At 44.8% G+C, this 24,004-nt stretch overlaps 1 protein-coding gene across 2 annotated transcripts in view; it reads left to right on the forward strand.

The window, feature by feature from the left end:
* CLDN10 (claudin 10) overlaps positions 1 to 24,004 on the forward strand; it is a 73,906-nt gene that overhangs the window by 43,499 nt on the left and 6,403 nt on the right. The window contains exons 1-3 of one of the 2 annotated variants that reach the window (XM_066622235.1): positions 4,074 to 4,293; positions 21,751 to 21,912; positions 22,542 to 22,623. In XM_066622235.1, coding sequence (XP_066478332.1) covers positions 4,074 to 4,293; positions 21,751 to 21,912; positions 22,542 to 22,623 — 464 coding nt within the window. Of the gene's footprint in view, positions 1 to 4,073; positions 4,294 to 21,750; positions 21,913 to 22,541; positions 22,624 to 24,004 lie in introns of those variants that run through there. The other variant, XM_066622236.1, reaches the window with a different exon arrangement.

Consider the following 24,004-nt stretch of genomic DNA (forward strand, 5'->3'; position numbering starts at 1 on the left):
TGTGACACCCCCTCAAGGGTGGTACCTGGGGCGGATCGTGCCCCCCCCGCTAGCTACACCACTGGCTGAGGGTCCAATCCTATTCAATTTTTCAGTGCTGGTGCAGCAATGCCAATGGGGCATGCACTCTATCCTGTGGTGGGGAGGCAATCAGAGAGGCCGCCTCAAGGTATGGCAACATTTGTTCCCTTACCTTGGGGCTGCACTGCAATTGCACCGGTACTGGAAAGTTGGATCGAATTGGGTCCTGAGTTGGGTAGCCCCAGTTTGTGTTCAACATAACCATGTCACCACCATGGCATTCAGCAACAAGCCTCTCAAAACCATATAGCCACTATCAACAGTATTTGTAGTGCAAACTTGGTATATAAGCACTGTTGCCTGCCGTCACACAGCCCCATATGTATCTAAACATCATTTTTTCTGTCACTCCTCAATGCCCACAGCTGAAGCTCTACTTCCTGGTCTCCCCCCCCCCCTCGCAACACTCAGTTCACCATCAACTTGGGTGGCAATGGGAGTGGCCTCTGCAGCCTCCCCTGAGAAGCACTGCAGCAATGTCATGCCCTCAGGTGTGAGCAGAAGCAAAGCACTAGTCACCAAAGTCCAGGAAAAGCCTGAGTGGCCAGCTGTGGCTTGCGCTGCCTGGAAGAGGAGTTTCTGGCAATTTGGCCAGGGGATGTGAGGCAAGTAAGTCCTGCCCCAGACAGGTAAGCTATCCTAACAGAGCAACTGGCAAATGGCCATAAAGATTCAAGTCCAGGAGCAATGTTTAATGTGAGCCATGGCCCATGACTCAATCTCATAACTAAGATTCAGTGCCAGGGCTCAGCTCTGGAATGTGTGAGCTTTAGAAGAGTGTGGTTCTGTGCATGGGCATGGTGTACTTTCTTACTAGCAGATAAGCACAACTAGCACCTACAGATCTGGAGTTAAAGCAAAAGGCTTCTGGCAGTCCAATCTTAACCAACTTTCCAGCATCACGGTAAGGGAAAAAATGTTCTTTGAGGAAGGCTTTGTTACTGTCCACCCCCCCCCCCCACAGCCTTGTTGGCACAGCTGCATCAGTGCTGGAGAGTTGGATAGGATTGGGCTGTGGGTCAGAAAGCAAGGTTTTCAGGAAAGCTTGAACTCCAGACTTGTCTTCGAAATTAAGCACTGTTTGGTACTCAAATTCACCAATATGGCCAAGTGGGTGAAAGTCTGTTCCACAGTTCAAATTTTGGGCACTTTCCATATCTCCTATGTTTTTTCATCCAAGGACAGAGCTTTTGCTAGTATCTTGGATTTTTTAACGCCTTGAAAGGTTTTCCTTTTCAGAATTCAGGTCTTCAGACAAACTGGATTAGATACGCAGAGGTTAACACTTCAGCCCTGAATGAATAATGATCTGTCTTCTCTTTGGCCAGGTGCACCCAAGCACCCAAAAATCGTGTCACTTCAAGGGGCAGGGAAGAGTTTGAAGTGGCCCAACATAAAGAGAGTAAATTAAAAAGAAAAACCAATCTAGAACAAGAGGCGTGACGACCCTAATCTGTTTATACTGGCTAAGGAACAAATAATGCTGTCAACTGCTATTTGATTTGTGAAACCGGAAATGGTTGCTTGTGATTTTATTCCTTCAGAAAAGGTTGCTGCAGTAGATTGTCTTTCAGCTTTCATAAAAAGAAACTTTTTTCACAGCACCTTTTGTTCTATAACCCATTACAGGTTGATAAGCAATTCAATACATTTTCTTTAAACAAGGGTTCTCAAAACCCCTGCCCAGGGGCCAGATGTGGCCCACAACAAGCCTCTACCCGGCCCGCAGCCAGCCTTTTGTCCCCTAAAAGCCTCTGGCCCACTAAACTGTACATGACCAGAGCTGTGCTCTGGTTGTGTCTGGAGGGTATTCTGAGGACCAGAGAGGTTGAATGAATGAGCCCATTCATTCATTTATTCACTCATCTAAGTTCAATCTCTTATTTATTTATTTAAATTTTATATTTAAAAATTTTTCCCGGCCCTCAACACCACACCAGATATTTGGTGTGGCCCTCAAACCAAAAAGTTTGGAGACCCCTGCTTTAAACAATATACTGTATGTAGCTATCAAGTGGTTTTTGTACGCTTTAAAACTGAAGAGGAAATGCATGTATTTGCATGTGAAATGCATGTGACAATAATGGCACAATTTCCAAATCTGTGGCCAAACAGTGGCAAAATCCAGAAGGCAGGTGGGACTTTTGTTGTCAATTCCTTATTGCTTATTTTCAGACTGCAATTTTCAACCAGTTGAGTAAGTTCTGAGTTAGCCCAAAAACAGTGTTTCTCAAGGTTTGTCCTCCGCTGTACCACCTCTTCGAAGTACCACCAGAAGTTACTGGCTATGCCATTATCATTAGTTACTTCTGAATTATGCACGGGAAGGATAAAGTGGATAGAGAGATGCTCTTTACACTCTCACATAACACCAGAACCAGGGGACATCCACTAAAATTGAATGTTGGGAGAGTTGGGACAGACAAAAGAAAATATTTCTTTACTCAGCGTCTGTCGGTCCTTGCCACAGGAAGTGGTGATGGCATCTGGCCTGGATGCCTTTAAAAGGACAAGTTTCTGGAGGAAAAATCCATTACAGGTTACAAGCCATGATGTGTATGTGCAACCTCCTGATTTTAGAAATGGGCTATGTATCAGAATGCCAGATGCAAGGGAGGGCACCAGGATGAGGTTATCTGGTGTGCTCTCTGGGGCATTTGGTGGGCCACTGTGAGATACAGGAAGCTGGACTAGATGGGCCTATGGCCTGATCCAATGGGGTTGTTCTTATGTTCTTATGAGAGGCCAAATTCGATACAACAAACACCAGTAAGAGGCTCAGGATGGATGAGAGGGCTTTCTCGTGCGAGGAAAAGCATGCTTTGGAGCTCTGTCTGCTGAACTGAGTTCCTACCTCTGTTTATTGAGTTGCGTTCCTGGTCTTGCTGCCAGACAGCAGATGTCCAGGGGTTCTGCAAGTACTACCAGGCACCACCTCAAGTACCACTGGTGGCACCTGTACGCTGAAAGATAGATAGAAAGAAAGATAAAATGAGGGTGCTGGGGTGATGATAATTTGGTCATAGTTTCAGAGTCTGGGATGAAAGAAAAAAGCTCATGATGTCATCTTTAATAAACAGGATTTGCACATGCACATAGGAGTGCATTGCAGAAATGAAATTGTTTGGCCAAAGATGTCCGCAGGGCAAAAAGAAAAGCATGTGTATACCAGAAGCAAGGATGACTCTGTCAGCCAATTCCAGGTTGTCCTATTGTGTTTATTCAGTAGAGCTGTCCCAGAGCAAGCAGCCCAAGAGAAGAATAAAATGATGAAAGGACAAAATGTTTAAAAAATAAAAATGGAAGGACATAAAATGGTGGTGAGAGGAAACACAAACTGGCCTTGCCTCCTCACTTTTCTGATAAATGACTTGAAAGTCACAAAATAGGCCGGGTGGCTTGTTCTCCTGGCCTTTGACACCCTACTGCCGACCTGCCTAAGGGCACAAAAATCCTATACACGTTTACTTGGAAGTGAGTCCCTTTGCATTCTAGGAAAGTGTGCATTGATGGCAGCCTTACAGCCCAATCCTATGCATGCCTACGCAGAAGTCCCACTATAGTCAATGGGTTGTACTCAGGAATGTGTGGATAGGATTGCAGCCCTACAGCCCACCCCTATGCATGCCTACTCAGAAGTCAGTCCCACTAGAGTCAATGGGGCTTACTCCCAGGTAAGCGTGAATAGGATTGCAGGCTGAGAGCCCCATCCTGTGCCTGTCTACTCAGAAGTAAGTCCCACTATAGTCAGCGGGGCTTACTCCCAGGAAAGTGTGGCTAGGATTGCAGCCTTAGACCCCTGACGGAGCTGCTGAGCCCTTCTTACTGGCTGGGCTGGGCGCGCTGACTCCTCCCCGTCCCTGGAGGATGCTGAGAGGCGGGGAGGGAGGCTCAGCCGGTGGCGAAGTCGGGCTGCGGCTGCCGAGGGATCGCGCGCTCCTGCCCCGCGCCCTCTCCGGATCCCCGCGCGTCGCTGCGCCTTCCCTTCCGCCATGGCCAGCACGGCCGCCGAGATCGTGGCTTTCCTGCTGGGCATCTCGGGCTGGGTGCTGGAGTCCTCCACGCTGCCCACCGACTACTGGAAAGTGTCTTCCATCGACGGCACCGTCATCACCACCGCCACCTTCTGGTCCAACCTCTGGAAGACGTGCGTGACCGATTCCACCGGAGTCTCCAACTGCAAGGACTTCCCTTCCATGCTGGCGCTGGACGGTCTGCAAGTCTCCCACCATCCCCCCCTCCCCTGGTTGATCTGCTCGGAAGTCCCAGATCTGCACAAGTGCATGGGTTTCCAGCAGCATGTGCAAAAGGTGCATGGTTCCATCAGAGCCTGGGCGAGGGATGTGAGGAACCGGACAGTTCCCACGCCTGCCTTCAGGCTGTAAGGTTCAGAGCCCAAACCCAGCCATGTCTACTCAGAAGTAAACCCCATTGTAGTCAATGGGGCTTACTCCCAGGAAAGTGTGGATAGGGTTGCAGCCTTAGGTCACAGTTCTATCACACTTTCTTGGGAGTGAGCCAGTGAGGCTGACATCTAAGGAAACATGCACAGGAGATGCGCATTGGGTCCAGCTGCAGGTGACAGGACTTCCGGAAGGGGGAAAACCCCATAAAAGCGGAAATCCATAAATTTGCAACAGAAATGCAAATGGGAAGTGCTTCTTTTTGATCAATGGGTCAGGACCCACTAGGTGGGTTGTGATCCAATTTCTGGTGCACCCCCCCATTCATTTTAATATTTTATTGTTAATAGAATAGACTTGGTACTACCATGGTATTTGGGAAAATGTTACAGATTTGGCTACCATGTATATGTTTTTAACAATGGATTGCAGCCTAGGATTGTAAAACATTTTCCTGCTTGATGATGTTGCTTCCAGCCATGACATCATTTCTGGTGGGTCCTAACAGATTGTCATTCTAAAAAGTGGGTCCCAGTGCTAACAACTGTGAGAACCACTGTTTAGATTATTTTTTTAAAAAAATTCTGAGACTATTTGTCTGCCTCCTGTCTCACCCCCCCCCCCCATCTTTAAATTAATTGGAGTTTTAACTGAGGTTGGATAAAGGGTTTGATATAATCGTGGGCACAAAAAGTAATACTTTAGTTCAGGGGTGTCAGACATAAGGCCCGGAAGCTTTTTATCCGGCGCTCAGGCTCTCAGCTGCTGAGCAGTACTGAGGTGTTACTGCTGAAAGGGCAGCCCACATGAAAATTGGGCTCTCCCATATCTTGAAATATGATCAAGATTTGCCTATTTTCTCTTATGTCACTTGCAGTTAATGAGAACAAAGTGCTGATTTCTGGCCATCAGCTGCTTAATGATGTCACTCTCTGGGTAATGACATCACTTCCGGCCCTCAGCAGGTGTCCTGAATGCTAACTTCTGTCCTCTGAATGAAACGAGTTTGACACCCCTGCTTTAGTTATTCAGACAGAAACTTTAATGTAATGACAGAAATCTCTGATCAGTTACTCCGAATAGGCTGCTATTGTCTGATATGCAATTCTGATTTTACTGTCCTTTCCTGTCCTTTATACTGCAATACTGTCCTTTCCTGCTGCAATAATAGCAATAGCTTATTTGAATCTTCATTTTGCCCATTCCTAAAACTTTATTTACTAACCAGGAGAAATTAAGTGCATCTTGAGGATATCTCTATGAATGCAAATGTGTAGCGTTTGTGCTGCCCCCTCATTCTGTTTCATAATATACAGATTCTGCTTTTTGGTCTCAAGAATTTGCTTTTAAAAATATTCAGTCTTGGATATAAATGACTTTGACTCTGAGTTCAAAGACACACTGGAAACGTCCTCATAACAGATTTCAAGGACCTCCCTACTCCCTAGTGCAGTTTTTCCTCAAACTGTGGGTCGGGACCCACTAGGTGGGTCATGATCCAATTTAAGGTGGGTCCCTATTCATTTCAGAATTTTATTTTTAATATATTAGACTTGATGCTCCCATGGTATGTGACTGCATTTGGGGAACTCTTACAGACCTGTACATTGAACAGGCTACTCTGTTTTTAACAAGGATAGTCTATAGGACTTACTCCTGGGTAAGTGCGGATAGGATTGCAGCCAAGGATTGTTAACAATTTTCCTGCTTGATGATGTCACTTCCAGTCATGACATCACTTCCGGTGGGTCCTGAAAGATTCTCATCTTAAAAAGTGGGTCCCAGTGCTAAAAGTGTGAGAACCACTGCCCTAGTGTGTTCCATCTGGTTGTGACAGATACAGAAAAAAAAATTTTTTTAAGTAGTACCTTGAAACAACATTTCTTTCCCTGCTTATGAAATAGTATTAGGCAAGCCTATAAATTAATTTCTCAAAATGTCCATTCATTGTCCATAATACCAATACCCCTAAGACAAAGTCAAGGATATGATGCCTGCCAGGGAGGTGTGCATCTCCCTGTTCCTCTTTATGCATATGCAGGTCAGGTGGGAGTGTGGGCGAAAAGAGAAGGTGGAGAACCCTGTGAAGGAAACCTGTTTTACGAGCAAGTAAATCGAGTTTTACGAGCAGGTAAATCGTAAATTTTACGATTTTACGTAGGTAAATCGTAGCAGCTGATCCCAATCCTCTCAATGGTCACTCAGGACAAACTAGGACTTGGGTGAGTTGCAAAGGAAAAAGCAGTAACAGAACGTGGTCATCTCTTCGGCTCCAACTTCCTCTTCCAACCTGTGCAAGACCTGATTTGTTCTGAATGACTTACCATGACCGCTGCCACAGAACTATCCAGTACTCTCTCTGACACCTCCCTTTCCAGTCCCTGTGTTGGGCCACTTTGGACCATGAAAAGTCCTTGAAGGGTACCCTCCAAAGCATTCACTCCTCATACAAAGTTTAACAGTGCAGATATGGGATCCCCCTCAATGCTAGAGGCAAGGCCCTGCTCTATTCATTTCCTTTCTGGGCACCCTGTTTTGTGTAATGTTGTGCCTTGAGTTGATAAAACAATACAATTTGGAGTTCCTGTTCTCTAGTTATATTTGTACGTGTACATGTGTATATTAGTAAAAAATGCTGTTGTTGAAACTGCTACACTTTATTTCCTTATTTGACAAGTACGTAATATACTGCTGCCTTTTTTGCTAAACAACTACTGTCTCAAAATGCTGGTATTTCATTTGTAATAGTGCGGATATTGTGCAAGGGGGTTAGGTATGCGCTGGCTTTTTTTCGAGATAGCAAGGATGGGCTCCTTTCCTTGAATTTGTATACACTGATTTCAGTGGCACTTTAAAGTCCGGCCTCATCCACCTTGCAGGGTTGTCCTTACGGCAGTTTCACTCATTTGGCAAAACTGGGCCTGCACCTGGAGGGGTCCCGCACTGGGCCAGCAAGTGGAGCACTCGTAGCTGCAGCTGGCACCTTGCTTGGTACTGATGCTCTTCCATGCTTCGGTGTTGTGAGGAAAGTGCGGTGAGCAGGGCACTGCTGCTGCTCTGGCAAGAGGCCTGTCTGCCCTCTGTCCTGCCCACCCTTGGCTCCGACTGGCTTGAAAGTGGCCCCCTCTGAAGCAGTTGGTGGTAATGCTGCTGCTGGGTGCCTTGCCACTGCTGCTCATCCTGGTGAGTAGGGGGTCCCCACTGGGGTGCCCCTCCCACAAAAATGTTTTGCATTGGGCTCTGCAGCTCCTTAGGCCGGCCCTGCCACCTTGCATGCAGTACTGAGCCAAGGGATGACAATGTATATGGTGTACTGTGCTCTACGTGCCGTGCGTGACTGTGAAAACAGCTATTTGTGTTTTCTGAATCAAACTTTGTCACTGTTTTCAGGAAACTGTTGGAAGCAGATCCAGCATTGGTGGCCAGCATGGTCAGGTGCCTGCCAGAACCTGCATGCTAGCAGAGGGCCCACTGCAGACTGGAGCCCTAGAAACAGATTGCTGATGTCAGTGCTGGACAGGCAAGGAGTTGGGAGTGGCGAGGACAGGCAGCACCATTAGCTGCCACCCTAGCTGCCTTTGTCTTTGCTGCCACCAACTGCCTGTCCAGGAGCAATTTCATCAACCGGCTTGCTCTGACTGTTAGCTCACCAACTCATCTTTCCCTTCTGGCCAAAAACAAAGAGGAGCAGCAGTAATGAATGAGCTGATGATATCACAGCTGAACAGGTGATGGGTGAGTGACAGTGCAGAGGAGGCTGTGTTGTGGAGGTATCTGTACCCCCCAGCACCACTTCCCACCCTGTTTACCTGCCTTTTCTTGGTAGGGGACAGAAGAGAAAGCATCAACAGTTACTGCTGTTGCTGCCAGCATGGGAGAGGCACTAAGAGTGGCCAAACCGTGGCTTGCAAGCCACATGCATCTCTTTGACATAAAATGTGTGGCTTGCAGAAATATGTTGACTGAGCTCCTTTTTGCATTATGATTAATTTAAAAGGTAAATAACAAATTTCCAAGCTTTATAATCATTTATTGCAGGGGTGTCCAAAGTTTTTGGCAGGAGGGCCACATCATCTCTCTGACACTGTGTTGGGGGCCAGGGGAAAAAGGAATTAATTTACATTGAAAATTTGAATAAATTTACATAATTTTACATAAATGAATATATTAAGGGTGAACTTATATGAATGAATGAAGGTCTTGCAATGTCTGTTGGCAACCTTCAGTCTCGGAAGAATATGGTATCGCGCTCTTGCAATAACTCACGGCCTGTAAAAGGCCTTGCACAAAGCAAGGCTGGCCTTTCCTTTGCTGCCGCTACTACATCACAGATGTGAAACAACAAGCAGTGGAGGGAGCCCTCATCCCACAACTCACGCAAGGGGTCAAACAGTCACCCTCACACTGAGAGCAGTTGCGTCGGGTCAGCATGGGCCCCAACAAATCTCGGGAGGGCCAGAGGCTCATTGGAGACTGGGGTCTCCCTGAGAGCTGCATTGAGAGACCTCAAGGGCCGCAAGTGGCCCCCGGGCTGGGGTTTGGGCACCCCTGATTTACTGGGTATAAACACAGAGTAAGTTGGATTAAAACACAAGTTTAATGTTCATGGTGAGTAAATATATTTAAGAATTTAAAGAATAAGAATGATTTAACTTTAAAGAATTTAAAAGCCTCTTCAATATTGAGGCTCTCAAGCATCTCTCTTACAGCTCTCACACTTGAAGTTTAACCTATGTGACTTATGCGAAGGATGTTTGGCCACCCTGCTCTCAAATCTCACTCCTCACAATGTAAGGGTTCCAGTGAGGTAATTTTACCTGCCCCCCCCCCCCAAGCCTGGACAACTACTGACTGTTGTGAAACACTTAATTTGTAATATGGGAAGATTAATTGCTCTTCTTTCTTGATGCAAGAGGCTTTTGGCTGTGTGCTTTTAAACCTAGGCCTCCTGCAATTATATATGCTTCAAGAGTAGCAAACTGGTTGGTATGTTAATTGTTTCACTGCTAGGATGGCTATTATTATATTGAATGGTTTTCAGCTTTTCCGGTTCCTTGGTTGGAAAAAAAGTGATCAGTATTTAATTTACATAGATCTTTAAAGTGCCGACATACAATTTTTTTTTTTCAATCAGAGAGTTTCTTCTACATATGTAGTCAAAATACAAATGCTTAGATATAAAAATAATATTCAGTTTAAGTTGGTGTTTAGTGTTAGTTTCTCTTTTGGAGTGAAAAGAAGAGGAAAAGATCTCCCCTTCCTATTCCTTCATTATACAGTATACAGAGGGTACAATACTCTTGGGTTGTGAAATTTATTTTGAGACAAAGGATCTGAACGTGCACACACATGCACAGAGCCAACCAGGATAAACACCAGATTGGTATTTGTTCGAGGTTGTTCATTCCTTTTCTTCTTTGTTTGGTCACTTTGGGCAGATTTTGTGTAGATCGGGGGACTTTCGTCTTTAACTGGTGCTTAGCTGGGGAGCAGTTTGTCCTCTCAGCTGGATTCCATGTGTCATTAATAATATTCTTCCACTCTTGGAGATTGGTGGTGATATTTCTAGCCTGGTTGATGGTCAATCACTGGTTCCTTAGATCTACCTCAACATGTCTGTGCCACATTTCCTTTGGTGCTCCCCACTGAACCTTCCAGTGGGGTTGTCGCTTTTGGCAGAGAAGCTTGTGTGTCAGCCAACTGGTGTTCATTCTGCAGATGTGTCCAAACTATTGCAGTCTTCGTTTTTGGATTTGTTCTTTGACTGGTGCACCTTGATGACTGCACCTTAGCTGAATTGTCTCATTACAATGGCAATCACACCCAGGATCTGTCTCAAGCCTTGCACTGGAAGACCTTGAGCTTGTTCATATTTGATTTGAGTAGAGTTCATGTTTCTGATCTGTACAGAAGAATCCGCAGGATCAGTGTTCAGAAGAGGCAAAGTTTTGTCTTGATGGAGATATTGACCATCTTCCAGAGGCACCATTTGAGCAAGGTGAATGCTACTGTTGCCTGGTCAATCCTGCAGTGGACTTCAGTGATGGATGGCACTTTTTTTTCCTGCACCAGTGATTCCAGGTATTTGAATTCTTATTCTTGAACCAGCTCAATCTGGACTCAATCAAGGTGAACATTGGTGTGTGATCCATCTGCAGTCATAACTTTGGCTTAGACTTTAGAATTGGGCAATATGGAAAAGGATGTCAGTGGCCTCTGCATCTGTATCAGCAAATATGGCACAATCCTCAGCTAACTTCAAGTCGGTCAGGAACTTGTTTACATCATATTGAACTCCACGCCTGTCCTTGAATGCTCTCCTCTTAATGGCATTAAGCACAATATTGAACAGCAGAGAGAAGTGACATCTCCCTGGTGGACTCCAGTTTGGATAGCAAATTCATTAGATAGTTTGCTTATAATTGGCATGCTGCTAGTTGAACCATTGTATGATGCTTGGAGAAGTTGGATGATCTTCAGCAGCATGTGCTTATTCTCCAGCATCCTCCACAGCATGGGCTGTGAACACAATGGAATGCTGATTTGAAGATGATGATGGTTGGCTTTCCACAGCTGATCCTTTTCTACACCAGTTGACAAATGGCAAATATTTGATTGGTGCAGCTCTGATGTGACCTGAATCCTGCTTGCCTCTTCTCAGCTGGTCTGTTCCCAATGTTTCTGCAGCCACAACTGTATGATCTTCATAAACACCTTGCCAATGATTGAAAGGAAAATGATGCTGCAATAGTTCTTGCATTCTTGGCTATCGCCTTTCTTCAGGATCGACATGATGATGGCTTTTTTCCATGCTAATGGGATGCATTCTGAATGCCAGATGCAGGAATATGTAGAACTGTTATAGTTGAATGCCTCCCCTGGCTTTGAACTGTTTCATCAGTGACTTGGTCCACTCAGGGCACCTTTCCATTTTTCAACAATCATATCACACTCTTCACTTCATCAACCATTGGCCCACCATCGAGGAATGGATTCTCCAGCAGTTCAATGGATTCTCCAGGAGTTCAATGGGTGGTGGCGGTGGTCTCTTGGGTGGGATATAGGGAGACAGGAGTATGGATTTTAGTGTGTACCCTGAGGTAAGAAAAAGTTGGTGGGTGAGCCAGCACCATGTCTCAGAGGCTTGCCAGCTTGGGGAGGCTGGCTGGTTGCTGAACCCACTGGGTTGGATGTCAAAGGCTGCCTCAAAGACTTTATGGCTTGGGGGAGTCAGCACAGTCCAGGTGTCTTGACCTTCTGAAGTTGGCATAGAGAAGCTTGGGACATCTATTGATAGGCTGTGTCTTTGAGGCAGGGCGGGAACTCCCAGTTTGGGGAACAGATGGTTGCTTGCTATGTCCTCTAAGTTAGTTGCCTGCACTTAAGAAGAAGGAGTTTCAGGTATGACCTGCTGCAGGTTTTTCTCTGTGATTGGTTTTCAGTATAGTAGCCCAGTTTAACCCAAGTCTCTATCCTGTGTGTTTATTACAGGGGACAAGTGTACACCACCAAAAATGTTGAAGTGTGGTGGATTTAAGATAAGATTTGAGATGCACACCATCACCTGTTGTTTAAGCCCTTGTTTGCTTCTGTAGCATTTTCTCCCAGGCAAGGTCAAAGCTCCTACTACTGCACTAAGGGTGCTTTGTGTATAAGAGTTTGTGTTCATCTGAAACCCTTGGATGGATTGGTTCCGGGGGTCCCTTAAAGGATTGTGATTCTATGAACTCTCTTCTTTGTTTTCAAAACATAAAGACCTTGACCTTGCCTTCAGAGCAGATTTATGAACTCCAAGGGAAACCAACCATAACCTCAAAGTAGAAGCTTTCCCAAAACCTGGACTGGGGGGGGGGGGGGAGGAGGAGATAGCACCTGAAAGAAGCTCCATACCCATTGAAGTGTTCAGATGCAAAGGAAGGTAGTGTAACTTTGTTTTACAATAGAACACATTTTTGCAGATGCAACCTTTTCAGTTCTGCTTGATATCCTGGCTTTGGATATAGCCACTGGATTTTGATGGACAGATTTATATTGTCCTAAGACAGTGGTTTCCAGACTGGGGCATCATGACGCATAGAGCCCTCCACAGCGCAGAGCCCTCCAGAAGACAATCGTGACCACATCCAGTTTTGCGAGGCTGCTGCAGGCAGAGGTGAGTGGCAGCGTGCCCCCGCGCCCAGATCAGAGGCAGGAAGCTGAGCATCGCGTCTCTGCCTCCCCCCCCCCCGCCTGCACTGCCTGCAGCAAACACTTAGTGGCTCTCAAACTTTCCCAGAGAGTTTGAGAACCACTGTCCTAAGAGATTTCTTCACTTCATGTTCCGTGTGTGACTTATGGTTCTGCACGCTAGCTTGAAAGGCAGAAGTAGGAATACCTAGGGCTATCTGAGTGGTGCCCCCAGAGGCATACACTGAAGGGCAAGAGCTAAAGGGCTCTAAGTGCACAATCCTATGCATGTCTACTCAGAAGTAAGTCCCATTGTGCTATATAGGGATTACTCCCAGGAAAGTGTGTATAGGATTGCAGCCTAAACTCTTGGCTCCTAGCCTGTGGATCAAAGCTTGCAGTCTTCACCCATGCACTGGTTACATCATGCTCAGATTACTGTGAAGTGCTCTAGGGGGCTGTCTCTGAAGACCCTTTGGAAAATTCAACTAGTGCAGAGTGCTGCTGCATGCTTGTTGGCCATAGTGGGACACAGTGAGCACATCATGCCTCAGTTTTATCAGCAGCATTGTTTGTCAGTCTGTTTCCAGGTGCAGTTCAAGATGCTAGTTCTAATTTTTAAAGCCCTAAATGACTTGAGACCACCATATTCGAAGAACTGCATCAATGGGATGCAACTGCCTGCTCCTTAAAATCAATTGGAAGGGTTTGTGTTTTTTTTTTTTTTGCATGTTCCACCATTGACAGCGGTGCATTTCACACTGATGCGTGAAGGCAGACTTCTCTGCAGGGCACACAGATTATGGAGCTCCTTGCTCCTTATGTGAGGCTGGCTCCATCACTTTCATGGATTCAATGGTGACTGAAAGCATTTCTCATCCATTTTGCCTCTGGAGCCTAATTATGTTCCATCGCCTCTTAATTACACTGCTTTGATTTTTCTTTCTACTGCTGTATATTGTTGAATGTGTTTGGTTTTTATTATTGATTTTTATTTTTACTATAGTTTAAAAAAAAAATTTTGTGAGTTGCTTTGACTATCTCCCTTGCAAGAGGGGAAATCCAGGATATTGCATTTTGAGTAAATAAAATAAAAACGGTACTCCCTGAATGCAACATTTGAGAAACTTGTTTTTTCCAGGCAGATCCTGTGCCTTCAATAGCTAATGCATGGAGAAAGAGGGAGAAAAAAACACTACATCTGGCAGGGCAAGGATACTAAACAGGGGTCCTTTCTAGTGATTAGTGGCACCCTCACTAAACTCCACACAGATTATTGAACCATATTCAGATCTATGAAACAGTGCCCTTTGAAAGGCAAGGGGTGGGAAAGACATATCCATGGCTGCTACTGCATGCTGCAGCATCACTCTCTTTTCTCCATTCCACTGAAATGAGCAATGCAGGTATCAAGCAGTGGGGGGAGTACCTGTGCAACCTGCCAGTTGCAGTCATGAGGAAGTGGAATGGGTGGCGGTGGCCTTTGATCAGTCAGTGGGAAGGAAGAGTTGGATAACAAAGATATCTAGTCTGATAGGAATGGGGAGGAGAACCCTTTGCCGTGCAAGGACTACAAGTATTTTGGATGTCAGGCAGCAATGTGTGAGAAAAGAAGGTGGCAAGCTGTGAGTTGAAGATAGAAATTGGGGCTGCACTGGTGCCAGTGAAGGGATTTTGAAGCTGTGTTCATTAGAATTGGCTAGTGAGTGTTCTTAGAAGCTACTGGCCATACCAATAGTTCTCAAACTGTGGTGTTGTGACACCCCATCCTGAGAGCCCTGGCCTCTGCCCCCTTAAGGGAAGGGGGAAGGTAGCAATGCTATCCCCAGGATTGCGTCCCTAAATGGGAGTGAAGAGGGCTGTTTTTACTTAGTAAGGACTGCTGCACCATCCAGGAGTTGTGGGGAGTCTTGTGCAGCATCTGCAGGGCTCCCCAAGTGTTAGAATGTTGAAAAAAAAGCAATCAGAAACAGCTTCCAGTTTCACAATCACAACCAGGAAGTGGTTTCCAATTTTTTCAACATTCCTGGAGCCCTGTGGAGGGCTTCCTGGGGCTCCCTGCAACTCCTGGATTTGCAGCAGCCCTCTGCAAGTAAAAACAACCCCTTTCACCCTCCTTTAGCATCACAATCCTGAGAATTGCGTCCATGCTTTTGCCCCTTCCCCCGCAAAGACTTATCTCAGGAGGTTTACTCCCGAGAAGTTTGAGAACCTCTGACCATACTATTAGTTCCCTACTCTGCTAACTTATGGATACAGCTCCTGTATAAATTTCAGCCATCTGATGCCTCTTGTTTTAGAACAGGTGTGGCCAGACTTTCAACTTTCGGGCTCCTGGACATTTAACAATAGTGTAGAAGGGGGAATTTCAGCAGGTGCAGCTTATCATAGAAGTCAAGCAGCACCTGCTGAAATTCCCTCCTCTACAGTATTGTTAAAAGTCCAGGAGCCTTAAAGTTGGCCACCCAAGTTGGCATTAGATGGACCAAAAAAGAGGACAGGGCTCCTGTATCCTCTAAGTGCTGAACAGAGTGGGATTTGGATAAATGTTGTGCAGGGGTGAGGAAAGCTGCCTTTGTTTTAATGACCAACACAGAAACCCTGTATTTGGCATCTCACTCCCTCTGACACCGTCATTTTCAACTAGTGTGCCACAAATGGTCTGCAGGTGTGCCACAGGAGTTTGGGGGAGGGTCATTTGTTAGTAGCATTATTGGGGGATGTGAGCCCTCTACCAACAGCATGGTGTGCCTTGTCAATTGTCAAAAAACGGATGTTTTTTGTCAAGTGCCTTGACAATTTTAGTACCTTGTCAGTGTGCCATGAGACAAAAAAGGTTGAAAATCACTGTTCTAACACAAGGGTGCCCAATTTAAATGCAGTGACTTGCTGACTTTTTAAAAACTTTCTTGCAGCTTTAACAGCCTAAGGGCGGAATCCTCACCCCTTCTGTCAGTGCTTTCCAGCACTGACTTAAGGGCAATGCAGTTCTGAGGTAAGGGAACAAACATTCTCTGACTTTGAGGAGGCCTCCGTGAGTGACACCCAACTGCAGGATGCAGCACGCATCCCATTGGCACCACTAAGCTAGTGCTGGAAAGCACTGACATAAGGGGTTAGGATTGCGCCCTAAGTCACTGCCCAAAAATGTATGTTAGGCTCACCACGAGCTAGGGAAGGAGCTTATTGTTCTGAGGCTTCCTCCTATTCCTTTTCCTGGTTATACGACACAGATAGCTTCCTTGACCTGTATTGTCTTACTCATACCTCTGTTCTTCCTGCTTTCCACTTACCCTTTTGGCGCACTCCTAAAAAGATTAGCTTTAAGACACTTGGGTTTGCTTGCTCCTGCCTTGACACAGGGAATTAGACCAGATTAGTATATCAGGCTAATTATTAACCTACTGGTTGATGACTCTGTGTTGGTTTAGTGAGCTGATTATGCCTTCCTCACTTGCTCCGTCTCTCTCTGCTTCTGCTCCTTCCCATTTTCTTACCAAAAAAAGCATGTGTTGCCCTTTTGACCAGTAAATGGCAGCCATGTTGTCTTTTACAAATGCTAGTTATTTTGGTTAGGGTGAATGTTTACCAGTTTGCCTAGGAGACCAAGCCATAAATTAAACTTGAGCGGACCTCTGGGTAAATACCTTCATGCTTCAGCACCTTAATGTGTTAATTAGCTACTAACAGTGCCAATAAATTGGGCCTGTCAGAAAATAATGGCTTCCATGGCCAATTTTGAGCTACAGGTGTACCTGAAGAATGTAACCCAGAAGGACACTGCAGATGAAGAGAACTGGAAGAGAAAAAGATTTGCAATGAATATCCACCTTAGTAACATTAGATCCGGCAGATCTATATAATTTGAGCCTTCACACCACACCACACCACACCACACCATGTCTGGTGGCCCAACTGGAGCTCAATACCCCTCTTATTGTTGCTGCCTGTCTGGGACTGCAAAAACAAGAGGAATTGTCAAGCACCATGTTGGCCAGAGTACATGATTAAGGGCTGTATTCAACTGAGTCGGTATGAGGTTGTGCAGACCTGAGTTAGAACTTTATGTAGATGTATTTATGATTAAGGGCCAAGGATCTCGTTATAAGCATGCCAATCTCTGATTGGGTTGCTAATTGAAAACCTAACAATTTTTTTCCAGACACGAAGCATGTTCTAAAATATATTGCATTAAAGTGAGCATTTTTGTTTGCATGGTACAGGGGTTTTTCAGTCTCATTTTAATTCTTCCATGGCATACAGTGGGATTTCTGGGTAAATGGGCATGGGAATACACTTTAAGTTCTTTTTTACATGCTCTGCTCTTCTTTAGCCAGTCTTTAGCAGCATCCTAAGACAGAGACATTCATCAGCAGACTCTTTCCTGACATAGAAACAAGTGGTGGGAAAGACGTCACCAACACATTTTTCTGATTGCTCTTAACAGCACAGGAACCAGCCAGTAGATGCATAGCAACCCTACCAATAGGTCAACTGCAGTTAAGAGTCAGCATTTAAAAAAGCTGAATTTTGGGAATAAAATAATCTGAAAATGGCATTGCTTTTGCTTTAAGAGGCAGAGGTTCTTTGCCTTTTAATAGCTTTGAAAGGGGCAGAAAGCATCAGAGTGAAGCTTTTTCCTTCACCACATCTCAATGCTGGAGATGAAGGTCTGCTTCATTTTTTCCTGTCATGTAGTTAGTAAAGACACAGGAGCCCAGTTATTAAAAATAAATAAATACTGGCAAATGGTTATTACTGACAAACGGCTGACATTATTGACAAAATCAAATTCTTAACTATAGGGTTGCCAACTCCTTTGCTGGCCTTGCTCCTGAGTTTCTTAACAGCAGCCTGAAATATATAAACAAATCAAACACAAACTCTGGGAGCAAGAATACGTAACACTACTGTCAAATCTAAATCTGACCTGTTCACCCCTTTTCTTTGGATTGTCCCCCTCCCTTGGCCACCCTGCGAATTATTTTGTCCATCTCACTAATCTGAGCAAAAGAAGGGCTTTCATGTTAGCGAGACTGAACATATTTCCTGCAATGCAATGCAATGCACCAAGGGAGATTTTCTAAACCCCCCCCCTTCTAATAGATTATGTTTTGTTCAGCTGAACCAGAAACCCTGGATCACATCCTTCTTCGGTGCTCTGCCCATCATAATCTTAGGTCCCACCTACTTGGCCCTTTTCTTTCTTCTCTTCCTGTTTCCCTTGTTGATCCTTTCCCAATTCTTCTTAGCGATTATTCCCCTCCCATCATCAATTTGGTGACAGAATTTTTAGTGGTCTCTAGTGCCATAGTCTCTATGGCAAAGGTCAGATGCTAATACCTGGTCAAGTGTATCTATTTGTTATGTCATATTTATTGTTTGTGGACTTCCATTATGCCAATAAAGGTTTACCAAAGTAAGTATATATAAACAAGTGAGCATTTTATCTCCTTGCATTAAAAGCTTCTTTTAGTTTGATGTTGTTGTGTGGCAGGAGAGATGTGTGGCAGGAGTGTGTTTGATGTTGTTGTGTGGTGGGAGAAATGTGATGAGTAAAAAACTGGCAAACCTATCATCTGTCCATAAGGTTGAAAAGTTCTGCTTCTGAGAGGCCAGAGAATGGCATAGAAAGTTGTACAAAATGGAGGAGATTCCACCTTCCAATCACATAGCTATAGTGTGATTGTCTTCAGTGCACCTGTTAAGATACAGGGTCTCTCTTCATAATTATTGCTTTTTGACTAAATGTTCCTGCAAGTGGTGGAGGGAGAAGGAAAGGGGTTCTGTGTAGGGGTTCCACCTTTTTTTTTTCTCCCTATAGATCTCTGGCCGGCACATCACCAGGTAAGGTGGACAGCATTTGGCATGCTGCATCAGGTGACAGGAGCTCTTGGTCTGGCCCTGAGTGGGAGATGCTAGCTCCTGCACTCAAAGTAGGCCAAGTGCATTCATGGCTGTATCAGGCTCTCTCCTTGCCTGAATCTCTTGGTTCAGACTACAGAGAACAGCTGTCAACTGTGTGACAGATTAGAAAAATTGCACCTGCCAAATTCCCTCTTCAATGGAGTTGTTAGAGTTACAAAGCTGTAATGATAACCATCCGTTCTTTAGTATAAGTGCAAGGCTGCCAACTTCTCATTGGCTCTGCTCCTGTGCCTTTTCAACAGCAGTCTGACATACAGAAATTTGATGGGTAAAGATTTTCCTGTATTGAAGATGTGATGAACATGAATTTGGCTGCTGTAGGCATAGGCATCCGTGTATAACAGTAAGCTGGCAATCCTGTGACATTCCTGCTAGTGTATCTTTATTGTGGCTTTTGCAGCATTGATAGAATGTTTGTAAATTGGCATATTTTATGCTGGATGTGGTAATTCAAATTCTGGTATGTAAACTGAAATTTTAAAAATCTCAAAATCTGAATTGAATTATGTTTAAATTTGGTTGTGTAATTTTTGGAAATGGATACAGGCACAACATTCATTTGTGGATAACTGTGTTGGCAATTGTTGCATGAGTAGTAAAAAAAATTGTTTCAGTTCTTTGGTCAGCTGTTAGTTTATTCACTTCAGCTGCTGTACACATTTCCCTGGCATTCTCATTGAACTGAATGAGATTTGCTTCTGAGTAGATATGCATAAGATTGGGCTGTTAGTTCAGCTATCAAAAATTGATTTGAAGGTTAAATTGCAGATGAAGTCATGGGGAATAATTATGTCCTTTGGCAATTGCTAATCTTCACATTGCATTTAACATCCCTAAAATAGCACTGGAATCATCACAAAGGTTTTACTATCATTTATTTCCCAAAAGGAGGAACATGATAGATATTTATTTTAGCAAGTTAAAGGAGCAGAGTCTAATGAACTAAGCATCTTCAGCTCTTCATGCTGCAAAATATGAAGCCCTGGTCAAGGCTAGGCTAATCACAACCTAGAGTAGGGGTGTCAAACATAAGGCCTGTAGGCTGAATGTGGCCTCTGGAAGCAATTTATCTGGCCTCCATTATAATTGGCCTCTTCCATTTTGATAATTGGGCTCTCTCATATTTTGAAAAATATGATTTGTGCATTTTCTCTTCTGTCATTTGTAGCTAATGAGATTCCATGTGAGAACAAGGTGCTAATTTCCAGCACCATCATCTGCTTAATAATGTTACTCTCTGCTTAATGATTTCCTCAGCAGGCATTATAAATGCTAACTTTGACCCTCTGTATGAAACGAGTTTGACATCCCTGACCTAGGGACTGTACATTTAGCCTTATACTCCCCTCTGCCTCCATTTTTCCCACCAATTCCTTCCACATTCTGTCCATCTTATTCAAGTTAAGTGGGTATGTTTTTTGCCTATCTCCACCACCTCTTGGGTAGTACACCTGGCATCCTGCTTGTTATGGAGGGGGATGAACAGTAGGACAAGACAGCCTGCTTCACCCCCATTTCCCATTGCAATGAGGTATGGTAATCACTGGTTCTCTGGGTTGCAACTGGTAATCCTAGCTTCCAGTGTTTGGCACCGGGGTTTTGGTATACATGTTTGTTCCCTTTCATAGACTTCCCACTCCAAAATCAACAAATCCTCTTTTAGTCCACTATGAATTGTATTATGATTAGCTAATAGGCAGAAAACCGAGTCTCTGAGACTATTCACAGAAACTGCATCTTCAAGGTAACATTCAGAAGCTTGTGGCACAAAGAATATCTTTATCTAAAGCAGCTGTCTATGAGGACATGTGTTGGATTGCTGCAGGCATACGGCAGGGCTAAAGTTCATTGTTGAAAGGTTGTGCGCAAACAGCTAATCAGGTGTGGTAACTGTGGATGATCCCTTTGATGGTGTGATAGTTTCTCTGCGTCATTTCTGTGGATGTCCACAATTATATTTGTCGAAGATGGGCAGGGCAAGCAGAAGAGAAGCAGAGGAGAAAGGAAGTGGGCTGAGAAGCTGTCAGCCATTTAAGGACACTTACACAAATTTATTTTTATTGAGCTGTTTAAGTTTTATGGCTGCAGCACTGGAAAGAAAATAGTTTACACAGATTTCTTGCTTTGCAGTAGACTGTTTGAAACCAATAGTCTTCTTCAAGTTATTTTAGTCAGCTCAATTATGACCATAAGGCATTTAAGGCAACAGCATATTGCATTACTCAGGTTTGGAGCACTGACAATAATGGGACCCTAATAGGCTTCTACAAACTAAGTAGTCTTTCCAGGATCAGGACCTGGCTCCCCCATCCTGGACCCCTGACTTCGGACCCCATTTCAGGTCCAGGATCAGAACCTGTAACAGACTCTCGGGGCTGTGCTTAATTCTTGGTGCTTAGAGGTGGAGGAAGCGAAGGGAAGGACCATAGCAGAGAACAAACTGTAAAAATGATTAAAATCTCCATCTGCATTTGCACTAGCCAATGTTAACATAATGTAGATGTAAAATGAACTATGGTTACAGCTGACAGGAGAAAGAAGAGGAGAAATTTACATGGGCCTGAGGGAGTGTATGAACCGATTGGCATATTTCTAGCCTCCTGTCCATGGTTTGGAGCAGTGATTTCAAACCTTTAGGAGCCTGGGAATCACTGAGGCAAAAATTGGAATCATTGTGGACCACATGAAATCCACACCCCCACCCCTGCACACAAAAAGTACAATAAATTTGTATTAATCAGGGTTGCTTTATTAGATTTGTTATTTATAGAGATTTGTGGGTTGCTGCTTTTGTTGCCAGCTGTGGCTGTGCACAGTCCATTCTCCTCCATCTCTGGTAGTCCATGGTGAATTGTCTCCCTGAGTGAACACTCCCCCATGGACTACCAGAGAGGGTGGAGAACAGAGCCCTGGCTGTGGCTGAGTGCAGTTCGTTCTCTGCCCTCTCTGGTGGTTAGCGGGAGTGTGCTTGCTTGGCAAGATGCTGGAAGTTATCAAAGGTGATTTTTTTTTCCTGAGACCCCGAGGACCACTTTTCAGGGTCTTGTGGATCACAGGTTGGGAACCAGTAATTTAGAGGAAATTAGGATTGTCACTATTGCATTGGACCTACAATAAAAGCTCTTTGAAAGTTCTTGCAAATTAATACCAGTTTTCATGATTGTATTTTCAGGCTACATCCAGGCCTGTAGAGGTCTGATGATTGCTGCTGTCTGTTTTGGATTTTTTGGGTCCATATTTGCACTAGTTGGAATGAAGTGCACAAAAGTTGGAGGCTCGGACCAGACGAAAGCTAAACTCGCTTGTGTAGCTGGACTTATTTTCATACTGTCTGGTAAGTGTGATATTTTAAATGGAGTGCTTTTACAGATCTCTAGGGGTACATGTTTCCGCTAAATCCAATGCAGGATTGGGCTATCATGCAGAAGCAGCATGTCACAAAATGTGCTGAGTGCTCTGTCAGTGGCCATTTTGGGAGTGCTTCTGCAAGAGGCCCATCTGTTGCTGAATCCTGCCACAGCCACTGAAGCAGGTAAGGTAGCGGGGGAGGGGGAGAACGGGGGCAAGGAAGCTGCAGGAGGGGGTAGATCCAGTGGCAATGGTGCATGCCAGCTCTTATCCCCTCTGTCAGCAGCCTCCCCACCCCCTTTCTCTCCTCAGACTTGCACCAGCTAAAGAGCTGGCACAGGTCCAATGAGACGCATTGCTGAAGTCTTACAGAGGAGTAAGGGGATTTAAATCTCCTTTCCAGAGCCTCCTGATCTACCACCTCTCCTGCTGGATACAGCATGCTCCTTTTCAGTGTGGCTGCACCCCCAGGGGAGGTGTAAGAATAGGATCCGGCTCTTAGTTCCCTTAAAATTGGTGGTAAAATTCCCATTGATTCAATAGCCAGAAGGGTCAGGTTTACACATGTTGTATAGGTGCCAGTTACTGTATTATTCTCTATTTGGTGCATTTTAGGGCTGTGTGGTATGAGCGGTTGCTCCCTTTATGCACACCGAATCACATCAGAATTTTTTGACCCAACGTTTATGGCGCAAAAGTAAGTAGTTGTGGGAAAACATTTGGGGCTTTTCAAGGAACTGTATGTGTGTTTCAGCTTATAAGTTCAGCAGGGAGAAAACTGCTTATATCGTTCATTACAACAGTGTATTTTAGTCTACATTTGGCCCTCGGTATCCCCAGGGGATCCATTCCAGGACCCCCCACAGATACTGAAATCTGTAGATGCTAGTGTCTGTGGGGGGCAAGGTCGCAGTGCTGCATTTACTCTCACTAAGGCTATGCCAGGCAACCCCATGCCTCAGAAGACCTTCAAGATGTGACTGAAAGCCACTTCCAGTTTGTGCTTTTGACTTTTGGTCTGGAAGGTGTTCTGAGGTGCGGGGAGACCCATGGAGTGGGCCACGGGTCTCCCCGCATCTCAGAACATGTCCTGGACATAACCAGAAGTCATATAGACGTAATGGAAGTTGCATCCTGGATGTCTTCTGAGGTGTGGGTGAGCCATAGTGTGGGCCGTGGGCCTGCATGTGCCTCAAAACACCTCCTGGTCATGACTGGAAGTAGCTTTTGCTCATGTCCTGTTGACCCTCTAAGGCAGGGGTCTCTAAACTTTTCAGCCAAAGGCCACATCAAATATCTGGCACGGTGTCGAGGGCCAAAAAAAAATTAAATATAAAATTTAAATAAATACATTAGAGATGGAACTTGAATGAATGAATGAATGAATGAATGAATGGGCTCAAATGTCCAGGATTTCTTCAAGCACCAACATAGCCAAGGAAATAAAGCACACATAAGCACAATCTGGTTCTGTTTGGTCAACTGGGCCAGAGGCTCTCAGGGGATCAGAGGCTGGCCATGGGCCGAATAGAGGCTCTCCGTGGGCCGCATCTGGCCCCCGGGCCAGGGGTTTGGAGACCCCTGCTCTAAGGCATGGGCTTCGCATCGACGGGTGATGGAATTTGGATGGCAAGCCTGCGGATACTGAGTCCCCATTGTATATGAGAATGCAAGTGACTTACAGGAATAATCTTATGTAAAGACAATAACATGAATAGATCTGCTAGGATACTCCTGGGATTATCTGCATGTACAGTACCTTTAAACTTGCTGTTGATGAGAGAAGAGGTACTGATGAACAGAAGCTGTTTTATTCAAAATATAGGTACCTTGGCCTATAGTAAAATAAGCTGATCACTTCTGCTATTGGTTAGTTCTGTCAGTATTTCACATTATTGGGTTGCCTAATGCCCCTTCTTAGACCTATAACAATCATTGTGACATACTTCTATTTGCCCAGTGGTGAGAAGACTATGGGCCCAATTCTATCCAATTTTCTAGCACCGGTGCAGCCGCAATGCAGTCCCAAGGTAAGGGAACAAATGTTTCTATACCTTAAGGAGACTTCTGCTGCCCCA

The sequence above is a fragment of the Tiliqua scincoides genome, chromosome 3 (assembly GCF_035046505.1).
Source record: "Tiliqua scincoides isolate rTilSci1 chromosome 3, rTilSci1.hap2, whole genome shotgun sequence".
In the NCBI taxonomy this organism is placed as follows: Eukaryota; Metazoa; Chordata; class Lepidosauria; order Squamata; family Scincidae; genus Tiliqua; species Tiliqua scincoides.